The sequence below is a fragment of the Zingiber officinale genome, chromosome 3B, assembly GCF_018446385.1.
Source record: "Zingiber officinale cultivar Zhangliang chromosome 3B, Zo_v1.1, whole genome shotgun sequence".
In the NCBI taxonomy this organism is placed as follows: Eukaryota; Viridiplantae; Streptophyta; class Magnoliopsida; order Zingiberales; family Zingiberaceae; genus Zingiber; species Zingiber officinale.
The window spans coordinates 108,826,570-108,846,710 of NC_055991.1; the positions used below are offsets into that span (position 1 = coordinate 108,826,570).

Below are 20,141 nucleotides of genomic sequence, written 5' to 3' on the forward strand. Positions count from 1 at the left end.
GGGTTCTTGACCACCAAAGTTTATTCCATTTATGGGTCAAAATGCTACCTATAACATTAATCATTTACACACACAGTGCAAATTTACACACACTAAAAATAAAAATAAAAAAATACACACACACAATGCAAATTAATTTCAAGTTTTGACATTTTATCATTTCGTCCATGGAATGGATGGAGTTCCAATTTTAGTTCTATTAATCTTTTCTTTTTTTAGCTGATCCCTTCTGCAGGTAAGGGATCTAAGAATATATTAAGCCTGAGGGGTAAGTTACGTTCTATTAAACAATTTGGATGGCTTGGAAGATGGTTCGTTGACACATACATGAAATTAATATATATGAATTAAGGAAGATTAGAGAAACTTAGGCATGCAATAACTTAAAAAGCTATATTACAAGGAGCAAAGTGAAGATCCTTTGTATATAATATATACAAGGAATCTAGAAGCCTGCCCCTCCAGTTGAGCAGTAATGTGAAGACCTTCCTGGTTTCACATCCCACAGAGAGAGAGAGAGAGCATATACTTCTTCTCGATGAAGAGATGATGCGAAAATCACCAAATTTGGGAAGAACGAGAACAAATTGCTAGAGGTGAGTATATATAGTTCTACTACTTTTAAAATTTTCTAGCTTATTATGAAATTTGTTCTATATATAAAGAGAGAGCTCTATAAACTCTTGAGGATTAATCGAGCTGCAAAACTAAAAGGACTTGCTCTCTCTTTTGAGGAGAGCATATGCGAGTCCAGTTTCTCTCAGGTCAATTCTTTCCTTTCTTTCAGAATTATCATCTGTTGAGGGTTTTGCAGAAACCAATTAAGATGATATCTTTAATTTCTCTGCGCTTATTCTAATCGATTGCTCATTGTGTTTTGCCAAGCTCTGATCTTTCAGTTCTCAAGTAAACCGAAAGAAAAGAAGGAATATAATGGAGACTCCCTGGAACAATTGGTTCTCAGATAGTGTAAGTATTGTAATAAAAGGGGCATGCAGTCCTTTTTCATTTTTTCCTTATGCAAATTGTTCTTGTTCTCAAAGAAATAAAACAATATTGCAGGAAATTAGTGATTCAGGGTTTCTACAGCAGTGGGAAATTGCATCAAGCAACAACAATAGACAAGATAATATAAATATTAATCAGCAGGTAGTAGGAGCAGCAGGAGCAGCTGGAGCAGCTGCAGTAGGAATGGCATGTGATAGCCAGAACTCGCCTCAGTCTTTGCATGATATTGTGGGTCACTCATCAGATCATTATGGATCAGGGACTAAAGCTCAGGAGACCATCAGCTGGAACTTTAACCTGGGCAATAATAATCAGATGGAGCTTGATCATGGCTCTTGCTCATCATCAGGGCTAATGCCACTTGACTTGCTGCCTAGTAATCCAACTAAACATGTTGCTTTTGCGAGGCCGAAGGAGGAGCAGAAGCGTGAACTACCTATCCAACGAGGGATGACGACCACCACCACGCTGTCGCAAGCGCAAGAGCATATCATTGCGGAGAGGAATCGGCGCGAGAAGCTGAACCAGAAGTTCATTGCACTCTCTGCATTGATCCCTGGCCTTAAAAAGGTAGGCACATATACGTGTTTTTTTTTTTTGTTTCTTTATCATATATACTTCATCCTATTGTTTAATTTGTTAAGTGTCATCCTACAAACTTTGAAGCATCAATTAATCGGAATTTCTTTGATCCTTTCTAATCCAATGAAGGCAATTGTATTAGCTCTATAATACATCCTTAAATATTTAAATTATGGGTATTAATTTGTTCCTCATCACTCCTTGAGTAACTATTTACATGAAACATAATTAATGTTGGATTATATATAAGTGAACTATGTTTTCTCTTCCTCTTCCTACCCTTCCTATATTTCCATCCTAGTAAACCAAGTTATTAGTTGAGCAAAATTTATTGTTCTTTGTATTTAAACCAAAAGAATGGTCAATTGAGATGTTCTTTGGCTTGTCAACAAATGTTTTAAAATTATATGTATATAATTATCACACGTAATATGCATTCCAGTTCATGTAAAGGACAATCTGATCTATTGTACCTGCATACAAATTCTTGTATTTTGTTTTATTGTACTATACGTAGTTTCATTTGAATTCATTGCATACAACAATTTCCATTTTTTAGGCAGATAAAGCTTCCGTTCTTGGAGATGCAGTGCGCTATGTGAAGGACCTCCAAGAAAAAGTGAAAACCCAAGAAGAACAAAACATGGAGAGGACCATCGAGTCTGTGGTCTTCGTCAAGAAGTCTCACGTCTCTATCAACGACGATGAAGGTTCATCATCGGATGAGAACAACGGTGACAAACCACGGTTGTCGCAACTTCAACCTTTCCCCGAGATCGAAGTGAAGGTCTCGAGGAAGACGGTGCTCGTAAGAATCCATTGTGAGAACAGCAAAGGTGTTCTCGTCAAGGTCTTATCGGAGATCGAGAACATGAACCTCATCATAACCAACAACAATGCAATGCCCTTTCTTGGCTCCTCCATCAATATAACAGTGACAGCGCAAGTAAGCCAAAATATTATGTTCAAACAATGGAGACTTATCATCAAAATATCAAAGCTTAAAATATAGTGATGCATTCATTTTTGGTGTACAGATGGATGTGGAGTTCTCAATGACAGTGAAGGACATTGTGAGGAAGCTGAAATCTGCTTTGGTGTAGGCCATAAAATATATGTTAAGAAGCTAATTATAAAGAGGGCCATATGATGTCATCTAATCTTATACCATTTCTGATTTTGAGGGGGAAACTACTGTTTCTCTTTTCCTTCAGCAATATAAATTCTAGGGTTTTTCTTCACCAACTTTGTGTAATCATCTCTCATCAAGCAATTGCACTGTCTTTTGCACAACAGATGGTGCAGGTGTTTCATGTGAAGCTCAGCAACTCCCATTTTATAATCCAACAAGGCTGAGTAGCTTTCCGGCTCCCAACAGCATGACCACTTGTTATTTCTTCATTTGTTAAATAGATCACAACAGGTTGGCTGAAGATTCTGCATAATGTCCATGATCAAGTTTGATCAACTTCACTCGTATTTTTTGTTCATAAAGTGTTGAGTAGTACTTACCAACCGGAGATTGCAATCTTCTAAAGAATTATATATGAACTCTTTGTGCTTTAGCATAAATGATCTGTGTCTGTGATCTTGTTTAGTGTCTTATATGTACTCGACATGATCATGCATGCACTTTCTTCACAATTGTTCAATATGTGTGAGAGAAAATAATGAAACATATATATTATTGTGCATAAGTCTACTTTCTAGCTAAATTGTGTCAATGACCATTAATTTTAGTCTACAATATGCTATGTACATTAATTGTGGGATAGTATAAATACAGAAATGATATACTGCCTGGCGCCTCCTGCGCGACCATGGGGGGCGCACTTGCATGGTGTTGCCAGTTTGGTTTCTTTACATTATTAAATTCCTTTTATTCTTTGTTCCCTTCCACTCTCTATTCAAAACATATGGCTTGACTTTTAATCTCTTGATCTTTTCAAATCTAAATTTCCCTCGCTCTCATTCTCGCTCTCGCTCCTTCCTTTACTGCCATCTTTCATCGCTCTCGCTTCTTCCGACAAGTAAAGCAAAGGCATTGCAAACTAAGTATAACTTATAGTCACATGCTTGTTCTCGAGCTGACTGGAAGCTCCCCAAACTACCACCGCAAATAAAGCCGACATTGCTTTGCTTAGCACCCCTCTCCATTCTCGATCGTAAATCTTTCTACTTCACCATCTATTTTCCAACTATGTATAATATTTGTTATTAAGATTTATGTTATAACGTACAAGCTCTAGCTGCTACAACGTGTTGCAGCTACTTGAACAGTTAGCTGCTACAACGTATAGTAGCTACAGCGTATGAGTCCTAGCTACTACAACGTGTAGCAATTACTTAGACAGTCCGAAAAAACCTTTTCTTACAATGAAGTATAATCTTTTTTTGATAAATTTTAAATTTTTTTAGTTGTAAAATTTGTAAGAAACTTAGCAAACATCATTTTCTACATTTCATAACCAATGATAAGTTGTTTCATTTTAAGTTGTAATTTTCATTAATCCTAATATATTATTTATATGTGATTCTAAATGATTTATTTAATATAGGAGAAAACATATATTATCTTTATTGGGCATCAGTTAAATGTTTATGAAATCTGGATAGAAGCATCTACACAAGTTAATTATTTTAAGGGGGCTATACACCAATCCTTCGAGAGTGAAGAGGAAGCAATACGAACTTTTGAAGCACACTTTGATAAAAATCTAGCACTTACCTCCTTTACATCAAGAGGAAAAAAAAGTTTGTGTACATCCTCAAATATAGTATCAAGTTCAAACTTAGAGAGAAAACTATCAAAGACTAAAAAATTTAGAAAACTAAAAGTTGTATTGGAAGAGATAAAATAACAGTTAGATTCTCTACAAATTAGTGATGAAGAATAAATATGGTATTTGAAGTTGTAGTGTTTATAGGTCTTCTAGTTTTAAATCTTCCACGATGTATTAACTCTTGAACAAATTAGTTATGAAGAATAGATATTTATATTTGTCTTGTTGTCATTTTTTATATCTAGTATTATAGTTCGCATGTTTAATACATTTTAATGTATTATGATTAAAGTTGTATTTCGCTTTCAAGTTGTAGCAGCTACCAGACAATAGCTACTACAATGTGAAAGAGAAATTATATTATGCAATTGCCCTTTTACCCTCATGGTTCCACCTAAAGTGATAACCATTAAATCAGGTGTGCGAGCAAACATTTTGAAACATTCTCATTGAAAGTAGCTCATTGCCCGACGATGACTTTGTTTATCAACCTCACCATGACGACTTGTTTTCTCTTCGAAGCCTTTCTTCCATTGTAAGTATTTCGTTAGGGTTTAATGTTTTGATTCTTCTCCTCTTGTTTAGGGTTTTGATTTTTTAGGGTTTTGATTCTTCTCCTAGTTGCTACAATGGTGTTGACTAATTATAGGTCTTCACTTTAAAGATAAACTTTTAGGGAATAGGGGTTTAAAAAAAAAGGGTGTAAAATTATAGCAACTACTCGACAGTAGCTACTACAACGTAGTTAAACCTTAATGACTGATATAATTTGGTTAAACCATACTTATTGCCACGTTGTACTAGCTACTTGACGGTAACTACTACAACGTGATCATTAGCTATGTTGTAGTAGCTATTAATCATGTTGTAGCATCTACCCAGCTACTAAACATTATAATGTATCATATTATAGTTAAAAACTAACATTGTAATGAAGTCAAATGATTATCACTAAGATTTGATTTATTTGTTTGACAAAATTAAATGGTGAGCTATAGAACTTCTACTTCCTGTGCATATCGTAAGAAAGTGCAATAGAAAAGTAATACCCTCACTTCAAGGTTTTTATATCATCACTAGACATAAACAACTAGTAGATGGAGTTGATAAATGAAAACTCATTTGTTTGGGTCATAGCCATGCCTGAAATTGTAAATATCCAAAGCCTTATACAAAATATATTTGACAATTGGGATGTTGAAGGCAAATGTTACATCTCTTTAAATAAGGAGATTAGCTTCACAAAGAAAAGATGTTTCACTAATTCTAGAACTCCCAGACCAAGGCGACAAAGTTAATTTGCAACAGAATGTAGCAGTCACCCCACTCTTTCTTCAACACTTCAGTAATGTGGAGTGTTCAAAGAAAGAACTAGAGAACAAGATGATCAACCTCAACAAACAACCTTCATCTGCTGAATCTGATACTCTCTTTTGCCAACTTTTAATATTATATTTCTCTGTTTGTGTATTATTTATTACTACTAATAATATATCTAGATTACCAGTACAATCACTAATTGATTGTATAGATATTTTTTAGAATTTAGATAGGTATAATTAGTGTAAGGTTATATATGACTATATGAGGCCATAGTTGAAGGCCATTGGTGTGATGCTTTCACAGAGGCCAAATCCATAGGGCCTTGTGAGAAAGCAAGCTCTCATGCTCAAAGGGTTTGCACATTGCTTCATCGTAAGTTCTTACATTTGACGATAGATATTTTATCCATAAAATTTTTAATTTAATCATTCTTATTGTATTGCAGGTGTGGATGTGTGAACATGTTAGAATAATAGAGTCTTACAAACAATATGCCCCTCCAAGAATATGCAAATGGAAGTAGTTAGTCTCCCGTATAGAGACAATAAAGTCTAGGATTGTAGAACTACTTGTAACTCAAATAATTGTTGATTTAAGTCCATCAGATCTAGAGACGCATCTGCTCTCAAATGACTCCCTAATAAATGATATAGAGCATATAGATCAATAAATTGTTGAAGGGTTTATAGAACCAGTTTCTAAGAAAATTCCTAAATAAGTTCTTGAGCAATTTCCTAAACAACAAGCAAAAACTCAGGAATATGTTACAGAATGTGTTCATGAGAAAATGTCTTGTACATTTTACCAAGGAAGGGAGTCTGAAAATGTTCATTTGGAGTCTCTAGTTGGTCCAACTCATTGATGTGATGGAGACCCAAATTGATGAGTTAATTGATGTGATTAAAAATAATGCTAGTGATTCAGAAATTACAATTGCTGCCAAGGACAAAATAATTAAAGAAAAAGATAGAAATTTATATGTAAAAGACAAAATTATAGCAGAACAAGAGAGAAAAATCAAAGATCTTCAAAGTAAGTTGCTTGCCAAGGATATAAAAGCATTAGCTGCTAATCAGCCAATAACAAGGGCAAAGAAGACTGCTATAAAGAGAATCACACCCCCACCTATAAAAGAAATTGAGGGAGTGCCCATGGCTAAGAGAATTGAAAAAGTAAGTTTCCAAGATGAGCATGAGACAAAGATGACCAAGGGCAAAGGAGATAAAATTATTGAGCATCTTATTAAAGTTCAAGAAGCCCATGTCTCATCTGCGGAAGTAGCTACCACATCTCCTGTAAGTACCCCATATCAATTTTGATGTGATCAACTGAGTTAAGTTAGACTCTAAATTTTTAATATCTTGTGTCTAAGTGTGTAGGAACTTAGGAACACAATAAGTCCAGCGAAAGATGTATCGAGTGAGAAGGATAGCATGGGAAGCGAGTCGATAGACTCGGGACATCCGAAGGACAAGGAGCTACCAAAGAATACACCAATGGACGAGAAATATGCACGTGGAACTTTCGAGGGATGAGAAGTCGGAAGGAAGCCTGCTCGAAGAGAATGTCAGAGTTGGGCTCAGGTGAGCTTAACTCTGGATGACCGAAGCATCACACACGTGAAAAAAGTTCAAAAAAGTCAACTCTAAAGTTGGCTTTGGATCTGCCAGCCGTTGGAGTGAAGGTGCCTCCAAGGAGCATGGAGGTGCCCTCGCACCTCAAGAAGGAGGTGCCTTATTGGATCTTGGAGGCACCCTCGTGCCTTAAGAAGGAGGCACCCTGTTAGATCATGGAGGTGCCCTGGATTGACAGAGGCATTTCCTATTGACCAGAGCCATTGGAGTTCAGATAAAGCTTTATCCACACTGAAGGTGTCTCCACCTGATCTGAGGTACCTCCAGGTCATGTCAGCACAACGGTAACAATTTATAGAAGGTTAAAAAAGCTCCCTGGAGCTAGGAATTAAAGATCAACAACTGTATTCATTTTCCTAGTCATTTCTAAGCTTATCAAAGTGTGTAAGAGGTTATTTCACCTTCATCGAAGAGTATTTACTAGTGGAGATTTTTCATTGCCTTACATTAACAATCATCCCAGTTGTAACCAAGTAAACTTTTCTATCTTCTTTTTGTTAAGTTATTCTTTTTATGTTAGTTATCTGTTTTTACTAATATTGTGTCCATGCTAAGTTCAAATAGCAAAATAATTTTCTAACTTCTTTTCAGGGCTACTCACCCCCTCTTGTGGGCCTCACCTGGACCTACAATTGGTATCAGAGTAAGGTGCGCTTTAGAAGGATTAACCGCCATCTGAAATAACAAGGAGATGGCTAGAGCAAGCATTTATCCACCGAAGTTTGAGGGAGATTTCACCATATGAAAAAAGAAGATAGAGGTATTTTTCAAGAATAATTTTGAAATCTTATTAACCATTAAATATGGCTTTATAATACCTAGAGATCAGCATGGAGAGGATAAGGAAGAACACCTCTTGAATAAGAAAAAGCAGAGCAACTTCGTGGCTAATAGAAAAGTAAAATTCTATCTGCTAACTGTTAGAACACTTTGGAGCTAGAGGGGGGAGGGGGTGAATAGCTTCTCGCGCTTTGTTGATGATGATGTGCAGTGAATAAACTCGACGCAAAGCTTCTCAATGCTAACAGGATGGATTTACTTGGTATCCACCTCAAGAAAAGGTGACTAATCCAAGGATCCAACCCTCATGCACACTCTCCACTATGAAACACTCCTTGGGAACAATCCAGAGGCGAAGAAGCCTCGTACAAGTTCACACACAAAGAAATACAAGAAGAGGAAAATACAAGCTAATACAAAATGAAATCTTAAAAGATTACAATCAATGAAACCCTAGCTTACTCCTTCTTGTTTGGAACGCCTCTTAACCTTAGAAATGCAACAACACTTATCTCCAAGAAGCTTCAAGAGTTGGCGATGAGTAGTCATAAACTCGGTGAAGAGAATGGGAGAGCTTCTGCGCATTTGAAACTCACCAATAACTTTATCCTGTTGTGATATGGGGCTCCCAATCGAATGAACTTACTCCAAATCGATTGCCACATCAAATCCATTCGATCCAAGCTGTCCAAAGCTTACATCCTGTGCAACGGTCTTATCCCAATCGATTGAGGAGGCTTTGATCGATCGACTGATCAATTCAGAGCGCCTCTATGCTCTCTCACATAAACTATAATTGATTGATCGATCAATTCAGGCTGCCTCAGAATCTTGCGAGAAAATAAGCCCAATCAATATCGACCGATCAATTGGAGTATCCCAATTGATCGGCTAATCGATTAGGAAGCACACTGTGGTCTTCGCGCGAGTGGCCTCCAATCGATTGTCTGATCGATTAGAATATCCTTGCTCGCAAAGCTCTCCCAATCAATCAACTGATTGATTGAGCTCTGGTTCAATCGATCGGCTAATCGATTGACCAACCCTAACATTACTAACTCAAGTCTAGGATCCCAAACCCAACATCCGGCCAACCATGACTTGTTGGGACTTACTCATGCCTAGCATCTAGTCAATCTTGACCTGCTGGGACTTCGTTATCAAGTGTCATGCCAATCCTTTGACCCACTTGGACTTTTCTAGCCGTGCCAAGTGTCTGGTCAACTTTGGCCCACTTAGACTTACCGTCTCATGTCAAGTGTCTGGTCCTCCATGACCCACTTGGATTCCAAACACTAGGTGTCTGGTCACCCTGGACCCACCTGGATTTCCACATGCTGACTTCACTTACTAGGACTTCCTTACTGCCTATCTTCAGTCACTAGGGCTTTCAAACTGCCTAGCTTCACTCACCAGGACTTTCACCTGGCTTCACTCACCAGGATTTTTACACTGCCTAACTTCACTCACTAGATCTTTTACCTGGCTTCACTTACTAGGATTTTCCATCTGTCTAGCTCCACTCACTAGGTCTTTCACCTGGTTTCACTCACCGGGATTTTTCATTTGCCTATCTTCACTCACTAGGTCTTTCACCTAGCTTCACTCACCGTGATTTTTCAACTACCTAGCTTCGCTCACTAGGACTTTCCATCTGACTGGCTTCACTCACCAGGACTTTCTAACTGTCTAGCTTCACTCACTAGGACTTTCCATCTGCCTGGCTTCACTCACCAGGACTTTCCACACAAAGTGTCTAATCAACACTGACCCACTTGGATTTTCATTATCTGTCAATCTCCCCGTTAGAGTTGACCTTGCCTAACTTCCAATTAGGACTTCTCTGTCATGTATCTGGTCAACCTTAACCTACTTGACTCTTCTTCACACAAAACGGGTCAAACATTGACCAGAGGAGAATTGCTCCAACAATCTCCCCAAATGGACGATTGCATCTGCAATCTCCATACATTATCAAACATCAAAACTTAAACATCAAGACTCAAGCTTGAGCTAATTCAAGTTTAGTCAACCTGATCAACCTTGACCTAGGAAAATTGTACCAACACTAACTATACTACCACCTCAAAAAGTCAATCACATCGGAAGCTACACCTCGACCAAAGAACTTTGGGAGAAGTTCCTAGAGCTTCTCGAAGGAACATTGGAAGCAAAGCTAGCAAGACGGGGCATCCTTCTAAGTAAGTTAACAAACCTCTGAATGGAACAATGAGAGACGGTGGCTCAACTACACACGAAAATCAAGGAGATAATCATCGTATTTATCAACCTTGGTGAATCAGTAACAAATTAGGACTCAATTTGTTATACACTTAATGCTTTTCCAAGAACTCCAGAGTGGGCATCAATAGTAGACGCTTATTACATCTCAAAAGACTTGGAGGTAAGTATGTTAGAAGATTTATTTTCTACATTAGAATTACACAAGTCTAGATGTGTAGGTATAAGAAAAGAAAAGGAGCAAAGTCAAAACATAGCATTGAAAGCCAACAAGAAGGACGAACCAGAGTTAGATTCTTCACTCGACGAAGATAGAGAAGCATTTATGGTAAGAAATCTAAATAAGTTTTTTAAAACTAATAGATTTAATAAGTTATAGGCCAAGAAATTTCTTCCAAAAAAGAGGAAAGGCAAATGCTACAACTGCCAAGAAGAATAAATAATTGTCCAAAGTTGAATAGCACGGACAAAGATAAAGGACCAAGACAATTGAAGCACAAAAATCTAAAAGCCACATGGGATGAAACATCATCAAAATCCGACATCGAAACTTATGTCGTACTTTCACTAATGGCAAGTCATTAAGAAGAAGAAGACAACAAAACTTCATTCAAGATGAGCATCGAGAGCATCGATGAAAGGGAAGCTTCGAATTATGAGTCTGACATGGTAAGTGAAGTACAACTCTTACCACCTTGTCAGCTATATGAAGGTATAAAAATGCTATCGAGGTCATTATGCAAACTACGAATTAAATGTATGAATTTAAAATAGAAAATAATGAGTTAAAGATAAACTTAGCTAATGCATGTTCATTAGAACTTTTGACAAAATTAAAAATGAAATTACACAATTAGAAAAACAAATACATTTGTTGAATAAAAAAGATACATGCTCAAATTTAAATATTTCTCACGTTAGATACAATGGTGGGCTTTACTAGTATTTATGAAACCAAAGGGGCCAAATTAAAAAAATTGCTAGATAATACAAGATAAATTCAATAGGTAGAAATTTATATTGGATACCCAAATCGTACTTAGTTTAATTTAATTAATTTGTATATGCATGCTAAAAATTATTTTTTTTATATTAACATATTTGCAAAATTAATAAATTTGAATGTCTTTTAGTTATCTTTTATGCTGAATTTTTTTTTTCTGTGCATAATGATATTATTAAATCACATAAATATTTTCGACATTTTCTAACAGTTGTATTTTTTTAATTTTTTTAAAAATGAATTTTAATAATTAAAAATGTTTTTAAAATATATTTTTCAAAAACTTAATTTTTATGTGATAATAAATTAGGTTTTCTGTTAGTATAAAAAATTCCAAGATTTTTCGGTAATTATCTAATTTTTTAATGAATTTTTGATAAAAAAATATAATTTTAAATTTAATTTTTTTGAAGATAATTTCTGAAAAAAATCTAATTTTTCAGCTAAAGACCATTATGTTGAATGCTTAGAAAAAGCAGCTAGATTTTTAGGATTCTAAATCTATTTTTAATCATTTAAATTTAAAATTTATTATTTTGACTTAAAAATATTATTTCTGGTCAAAATAAAATTTTATTTTTCATGAAAATTTTTCTTCTAATTTAATTAGTTTTGTTTGACCATGACAAATAATTATTAAATTATTTTCATAAAAATAAAGAATTAATTGGTAAAAATTACCATCTTTGAGAAATATTTTGATAAAAAGATAAGTTTTTTATACTTTGTTTAAAACTTATAGAAAAATTTCCAATATTCTGTAACTATTTTTCATATTTTTCCTAACATTGTTGATGTGATCAAAGGGGGAGAAATAAAGAATTAAGTTAAGAGGAAGGTACAAATTTTATTATTTTATTATAAATTTATTTATGGTACTAAATTGTATATTTATTTGTTTAGAACATAAACAGCTTTTATTATTTATTTTAAACCCTAACTTAACTTAGGTTGATGCATATCAAAAAGGTGGAGATTGTAAGTACTCTGGGTTGATTTTAATGTGATCAACCAAGTTAAGTTAGGATCTACATTTTTTGATGCCTTGTGTCTAAATGTGCAAGACTTAGGAACAAAAGAAATCTAGTGAAAGACGTAGCGAGCAAGAAGGATGACCCAGGAAGCAAGTCAACGGGCTTGATACATTTGAGGGACAAGGAACTACAAAAGAGTACACCTTTGGACGATAAGGACGCACACGGAGTATTTGAGGGACGAGAAGCTGAAAGGAAGCCTGCTAGAGGAGAAGGTCTAAGTTAGATTCGGGTGAGCTCAACTCCGGATGATCGGAGCATCACCTACATGAAGAAAGTTCAAAAAAGTCAACTCTAAAGTTGACTTTGGATCGCTAAAGTGAAGACGCCTCCTAGGAGAATGGAGGCTCCCTCGCACCTCAAGAAGGAGGCACCTTGTTGGATCATGGAGGCGCCCTTGCGCTTCAAGAAGGAGGCACCATGTTGGATCATGGAGGCACCCTCTCGCCTCCCTTAGAGGCGCTCTGGATCGACCGAGGCACCTCCCAATGACCAAAGTCATTAGCTGACCGTTGGAGTTCGAATAAAGCTTTATCCACACTAAAGACGCCTCCACCTGATTTGAGACACCTCTAGGCCACGCCAGCACAACGGTAACAACTTTCAGGAGGATATAAAACGCCCCTTAGAGCAAGAAATTAAAGATCAACAATGGTATTCATTTCCCTAGTCATTTCTGAGTTTGTCAAAGTCTGTAAGAGGCTACTCTACATTCATCGAAGGAGTTTTACTAGTGGAGCTTTTTCATTGCCTTGGATTATCAACCATCCCGATTGTAACCAAGTAAACATTTTTGCCTTCTTACTTTTTGTTAAGTTGTTCTTTTTATGTTAGTTATCTGTTTTTACTAATATTGTGTCCTTCTAAGTTCAAATAGCAAGAGAATTTTTTAACTTCTTTTCAGGACTATTCATCTCCTCTTGTCGGCCTCACTTGGACCTACATTTTCATCATCTAAACTCTTGCATACGCTTGTCAAAAAGAAATCCAAAATCATGAAGGTACGATTTAGATTAGTTAATTGTTTTGTCTCCTATATGACATTTAATTACTCATGGAGAAAACTTTTGTCTATGTATTTGTTCAGTAAGCGAAGTCATATTTTAAGAAAAATAAAGATGATATGGTGACATAGGAATTATTGAAACTGAGTTAGCTAAAGTGAGTCAAGTGGTCCTTAAGTTATACACTTATTGTAATGTAAATATATGATGAATAATTTTAATAATTGTATTGTAAACACAAGGATAAATTACATTAGAATTATCTTATTTTTGTATTGTCAAATATACATTTTATAATATTAATAAATTCAACCACGCATAATTAGAAGTTGCTATAACACATATAATTTTCATAGCTGCTACACTTGTAGTAATTTTAGCAATATGTGTTAGTGTTGTAAAATGTAATTTATGGATATATTTTATTTTTTATTTATGTAAGGCTACAACAAAGGCAATATAATCCAACGAAATGTTTGCATTGAATATGGAATCTTTCATGACTATTTTTTATTGAACTATACTCACATATGGTGATTATATAAATGCATATTTTTGTAATTATTGCAGAGGAAACCAAAACATCTGGCATACCATATTAGCCATCTATATTTTATGTCGCTGGTTTTGTTGTAAGTATAACACCAACTGCTACTATCGAGTTTTTTTTCTCCATATATTCCTCTTACAATATTTGTCTCTATACACAGGATTTGTTTAGAATGATGTCGTTTGAGACATTTAGTCTATCATCAAGCATTGATAATGACAAACCAATCAAATATATATTCTGTCCATTAAATAACATAGATGATCACTGGCACCTACTGATTATAAATCTACAAGAAGCTCAATATATGCATTATAACTCCCTTAGAGACTCAGAACTATACACTTCTAAGTTTCATAGTTCTATAAGTCCCCGTCATGTTAAAGAATTCTATATGTATTTCCTTTTAGTGTGTATTGCTTACAAACTTCATCTCAATGTAGGTAATTTTTTTTAAGAATATGGGCCAATCTTACTATAATATGTGGTATCCATGGCTACAATCGTTAATGTCAAGAGAGTTTGAGGTATCTACAATCATGGGTCCAACACAAGTAAAATCGTAAGTATATGTTTATCTATTTTTTTTATACATCTCCATATTCTTGTTTGAAATTAGATTATTAATAGTCTAAAAAAACTATATCTTGCAGGTTAGATTATGCATTTTTTTGTTCTGCGGTACGCCAAGAGTTTAATATACTGAAGACCAATAAATTTTGGACAAGCTGGGATGAGAGAATTTAGTTTTCATGTTGTTTATAAAATTTTTACTAGAAAACACTAGATTATTGAAAAGCAGGTGTAAATTTATTAGAAAAATGATGTCAATTTTTACCAACAAATTTTTGTCAAGCTAGTGTACATGTTTTGTAAAACTGGTCTATAATAAGATGGTGTAAATCTAGTGTCTAACTTATGTAAATGTATTGTATACACCAAAAAATTGGATCCATTGTATAACTCCTATAAATATAATGTTAAGTTGTTGCACGTTGTAGCAGCTACTCATGAGTAGCTGCTACAACATGTAGCAACTACTACAGCGCGTTGTTGTAGCTACTACCGCATATTGTTGTAGCTACTGCTGCACATTGTAGTGCTAATTAGCAGTAGCTGCTACAACGTGTAGCAACTTCTTAGGAGTAGCTACATAGAATGACCACTCATATCTGTTATAAACCATAGCCCATGGACACTAATTGTTGGGTTCTTCGGGCCGCGAAAACCGCTTTTTCGCGTCGCGGAAACCCCGAGTCACCCAAAGCCATGGATCTCGTGCAAAGATTCGTAAACAAAATTATCGAAAAACCTTTTCATGTACGAGTTTGTAAAAACTTTAGATCTACACTAAAGTTAAGGTCATTACCCTTGTAGCGAAGCCCTTCGCGTTCCTGCTTGTCCAAGATGTCGCCGGATCTCTAGTTGTCAAAGTAGACAACCTCTATATGTATCCACACGGACACAAGTACAAGGAGATGACCAAAACACATGGTGTGCTAGCACCAATGGAGTGTTCGGCCAAGGAATGGGAGAAGGAGAAGAGAGAGCACCCAAGGGAGAAGAAGAGTGAATGAATCAATGAGAGGAAATTCAAAAAACCCCTTAGCCATCAAGTGGCCGGCCACTCTAGGAGATGTAACCCCCACATTAATTCCAATTAATGTGGAGACCATTAAGAGTTGTAACCCCCATGAGGTGGCACTCTAGGATGATGTGGATCAACACTATTGGTCCACATCTTGCCACCTCACTAAATGACATGGCAACAAGTGTAACCTCCTCATTTAATGTGGGCCGGCCACATTAAATGCTATGGAGGCTTGTAACCTCCATGAGGTGGCACACATTGATGATGTGGAGCAATCCTATTGGTCCACATCTTGTCAACTCACTAGTGATGTGGCAAAAAGTCAAGTCAAACATGACTTTTTCTCTTCCTCTCAAATCAAGTCAAACTTGATCAAATCTCTCTCATGGTTGATCTAATCCAACCATATGATTCAAGCCAACTTAATATAATGAATCTAATTCATTAAATTAAGTTGATTTAATGAGTCATAATCTAAATTAGACTCATTGAATACATGAATCAACTTGAGTCCAACTCAATTAGCCCAATTTGGATTACTCTTAATCCAATATGATTCATCAAATGAATCTAATCCTCTTGGTTCATCATATGAACCAAATCTCCATCTAATTGTCCTTAGTGTGTGACCCTATAGGTTCTTGTAACGTTGGCAATGCCCTAAACCCATTTAGGAGCATAAGTAATGAGTGGTATCTAGCAACACATCATTACTACCCAAGTTACAAGAATGTCGAGATCCGACATCACCTTGTGACTACCAATTGTGACTCCTCACAAAATATGTCAAATGTCCTTCTATCCTTGACATCTAGATTGATCAATGTGAGGCATAGACTGTCATCCTCTAATCAATCTAAATCTTGAACTCCAAGTAGACTCACTCGATCAAATGAGCTCAACATCTCATGTTGACTCATGGCCATGCACTTCGTGGTCTAACTCTATCAAGAATATTGATGTCGCTCCCGTCATATGGGAGGGATAGATCTCATCTACATCACTCACATCCCTCTGCATAATTTATTACATACCCAGTAATCGCCTTTATAGTCCACCCTGTTACGGGTGACGTTTGACGAAACCAAAGTACATAACTCCTTATGTAGGGATCCATGGTGACTTCAGGTCAAAGGACTAATAGTCATACTAATAGCCACATGAGAAAGTATATGACACTCATATAATGATCCATGATACTTTCTCATGGCGGGTCATTCAGTATACATTCTCTAATGCATACCCATGTGTCAGCTTGATATCTCTATATCCATGACTTGTGAGATCAAGTCATCGAGCTGACCTACATGCTAGTCTTATTGTATTAACATTGTCCCTGAATGTTAATACTCGACTAGGAATGATTTAGAGTAGTGTTCCCTATATCATCTCACTATCGATTCAACCAATCGATTGATATAGGTAAGAACCTTTCTACTCTAGGACGTTACTATACTTATTTTATCTGACACTAATACAAATAAGCATAATAACCAAAAACCAAATGCCTTAATATATATACATGAATATGATATACATGAGTCCATACAATCATCAAATGATTGGCTCTAGGGCTCTAACTAACACTAATTGCCTAAACTTCTCCTAGCCCCTACCAACATACGCAAGGGAGATGGAAATAATAAGGAATAAATACTCTATAGATGGTGTGATTATTATATATTTGTGTTAAACATGGTGCTTAAATTATATTATCATAGTAGCTGATGTAAATATATTGCTAAGATGATAATATTTGTAATATTGCATAATTTATGTTGTAGCAGCTACTAGATAGTAGTAGTTATAACATGAAACTAATGTTGTAATCGAAATGTATTTTTATTAACAAATTTTTATCAAGTTGGTCTAAATATATTGTAAAACTGTTATAAAAGCTAGTTAAATCTATTGTATAACACATGTAATGTTGGTGTAGGGAGCACCAGACGATTGAACCTGAGTTTTAATTATGACAAAGAGTTCAAAAGTTAAGATGTCTTGTGATCTAACAAGTGTGACTGAGTTTGCAGGAAAGTCCTAAGTGTTCTTAGGCAAAAGTCCTAGTGGATTCTAGGCAAGTGGAAACCCCTAGGGGGAGGTAACCCTAGGTTATAGAAAGTCCTAGTTGCGATTAGGCAACAAATTCCTGGTTCGGGGGACTAGGCGAAGTCTTGGTGGGTCGAGAACTTTGGGTGAAATCCTAGGGGGTCGTGGATACCAAGTGGAAGTCTGGACAAGTTATGGAGTGAACATTCAGCATGAAGTCCTGGAGTCTCAGACGTTAAGCAAAAGTCCAGATAATCTAGAGGACTAATCGTGCAAAAGGGAAACTCTCCTGAGAGGAGTAGGTGAGGACGCATTCCCTGAAGAGGGAACAGTATGCGTCGGTCTGACTTAGAGTTTCTGCGAAAATCAAAGTCAGGACTGGACAGTCCGAAGACTGTCAAAACTTATCTTTATATACTATTTTATCTTTTATTCTAACTCTATTTTGTAGAAAGACTAACATTTTTACAGAGTCAGATTATGCCTTGTTCGGTCGATCGAACGTATGGATCGATCGACCGAACCACTAAGCCAGAAGAGTATATTTCAGTTCATGATGAAGTGTAGACCGAGGGATTGGTTGACCGAATAGGAAGGTTCAGTCAACTGAACGGTGGATAAACTTCAGACCGGATTGATTAGACCAGATAAGCCTAGGACTGTTAAGGGTTCGATCGACTGAATGAAATTCTATCCAAAGAGGCAACATCTGGATGGAAGCCGGGCGGGTTTAGCAAGTTCGCTCGACTGATCAAGGGGATTGATCGACCAATCAGCATCGAGTCAAACTTAATCCCGAGATTAGTGGATCTGATTAGGTCCAACTCAGCTATAAAAAGAGGCCAAGATCCATCACTTCAGAACAACGAATTCTAACAATCATTAGCTTTCACGCGCTACTCTAAGAACCTCTACGATGCCCAAACTCTGCTCCGACGACAGAAACCTCAGCTTTTTCAAATCCTTAGAAGTCGTCAGTATAATTTCAATTGTTTTACTTAAGTTATAATCTGCTGTATTCATATTTGTATTATTTTGGATTGATAGTGAATTGCCTAAAGTAACACTCAACGAGTGTGGACCTTGGAGTAGAAGTTGTCATATGCTCCGAACCAAGTAAAATTACTTGTGTTCATGTGAACCCTTTTTCCTTTTCTTTTCTTATTTTCTACTGTGTTTCATTCTATGTTTTGCGAAAAACGAGAAATAGCCACAAGTGCTATTCACCCCCCCCCCCTTCCTAGCACGTCTTTATCCTACATGTAAATATATTGTCAAGATGGCTAGTGCACGTTGTAGCAGCTACTATCAAGTAGCTGCTACACCGTGTAACAGTTATTGTCGAGTAGTTGCTACACCGTGTAGCAGTTATTGTCGAGTAGCTATTACACCGTGTAGCAGCTATAGTAGCTGCTACACCGTGTAACAGTTATTGTCAAGTAGCTGCTACACCGTGTAGCAGTTATTGTCGAGTAGCTATTACACCGTGTAGCAGCTATTTCCGAGTAGCTGCTACACCATGTAGCAGTTACTGGTGTACGTTAGAGCAACTAGTCGGCAGTAGCTACTACACCTTGTACAGCTACTCCCGAGTAGCTGCTACAACATGTAGCAACTATTGTTGTACATTGTAGCAATTATTCGATGGTAGTTGCTACAACATGTAGCAACTTCTTAGGAGTAACTACTACAATATGTAGCAGCTTCTCGGGAGTAACAACTTCTCATGACCAATGTACATGAGGGAGATGTATAAAGAATATAAAAAATTTCTAACCATAACAATGTGGTATTAATATCTACTCGAGTATATTCACGTTGCAATAGCTAGTCTCAATTAGCTACCACACGTTGTAGCAATTACTGTCCAATAGCTGCTATAACATAGAATATATTTTTAAGGAGTTGCTATAACGTGAAAGTTATAGTGTAATTACCCTTCTGCCCACGTAGCTTCCACAACAACTATAACCCATAAAAGAGAAACATTTTGAACCATTCTACATTCCTACTTGGTTATCCCTCTCGTTCGCAACTATCGCTTAGTCTATCAACCTCATTGCGATGCCTAATTTTCACCTCTGAATCTTCATCCCTATTGTAAGTTATTTTAATTTAACTCTTCACCTAGTGATTAGAGTTTAGTGTTTTAGTTTTTTAAGAGTTTTGAATCGGCTTCTAGAATAGCATAGTTACTTCTATGAAAATTTAAAAATTTTCTCCATATTATATTTTATCCCTATTATTCTTCTCGTACCATTGGAATTTTTAATTTAGTTTAAACTAAATTTGTTATTCCTTAGAAATGAAAGATACCTATTTTGATAATTAGCTATACATTCCCCGAGTTGCTGAAGATCAAAAACCAAGGATTGGGATAAAATTTGCATCAGTAGAGGAGGCATTTTTGTTCTATAACCAATATGCACGAGAAGTCTAATTTAGTGCTAGAAAAGGCAACAACAAGAAAAATAAGAAGACAAATGAAGTTGGATGGAAACAATTTGTATGTTTTAAAGAAGGGCATACAGATGATAAATGAAAGAAAGAAGCATAAGT

At 36.1% G+C, this 20,141-nt stretch overlaps 1 protein-coding gene across 1 annotated transcript; it reads left to right on the forward strand.

Moving 5' to 3' along the window:
* The first annotated feature begins 454 nt into the window (after positions 1–454).
* Positions 455–3,141, forward strand: LOC121968504 (transcription factor bHLH18-like). Its single transcript, XM_042518845.1, has 5 exons — positions 455–596; positions 886–969; positions 1,063–1,578; positions 2,150–2,536; positions 2,628–3,141. The coding sequence occupies exons 2-5, from the start codon at positions 934–936 to the stop codon at positions 2,691–2,693; spliced, it is 1,005 nt and encodes a 334-aa protein (XP_042374779.1). The 5' UTR covers positions 455–596; positions 886–933; the 3' UTR covers positions 2,694–3,141.
* The last annotated feature ends 17,000 nt before the right edge of the window (positions 3,142–20,141 follow it).

Coding starts and splice junctions, on each gene's coding strand:
- LOC121968504 (XM_042518845.1), top strand. CDS start 934: ATGGAGACTCCCTGGAACAATTGGTTCTCAGATAGT. Junction 1,579..2,149: donor TGATCCCTGGCCTTAAAAAG/GTAGGCACATAT, acceptor TCCATTTTTTAG/GCAGATAAAGCTTCCGTTCT. Junction 2,537..2,627: donor ATATAACAGTGACAGCGCAA/GTAAGCCAAAAT, acceptor TTTGGTGTACAG/ATGGATGTGGAGTTCTCAAT.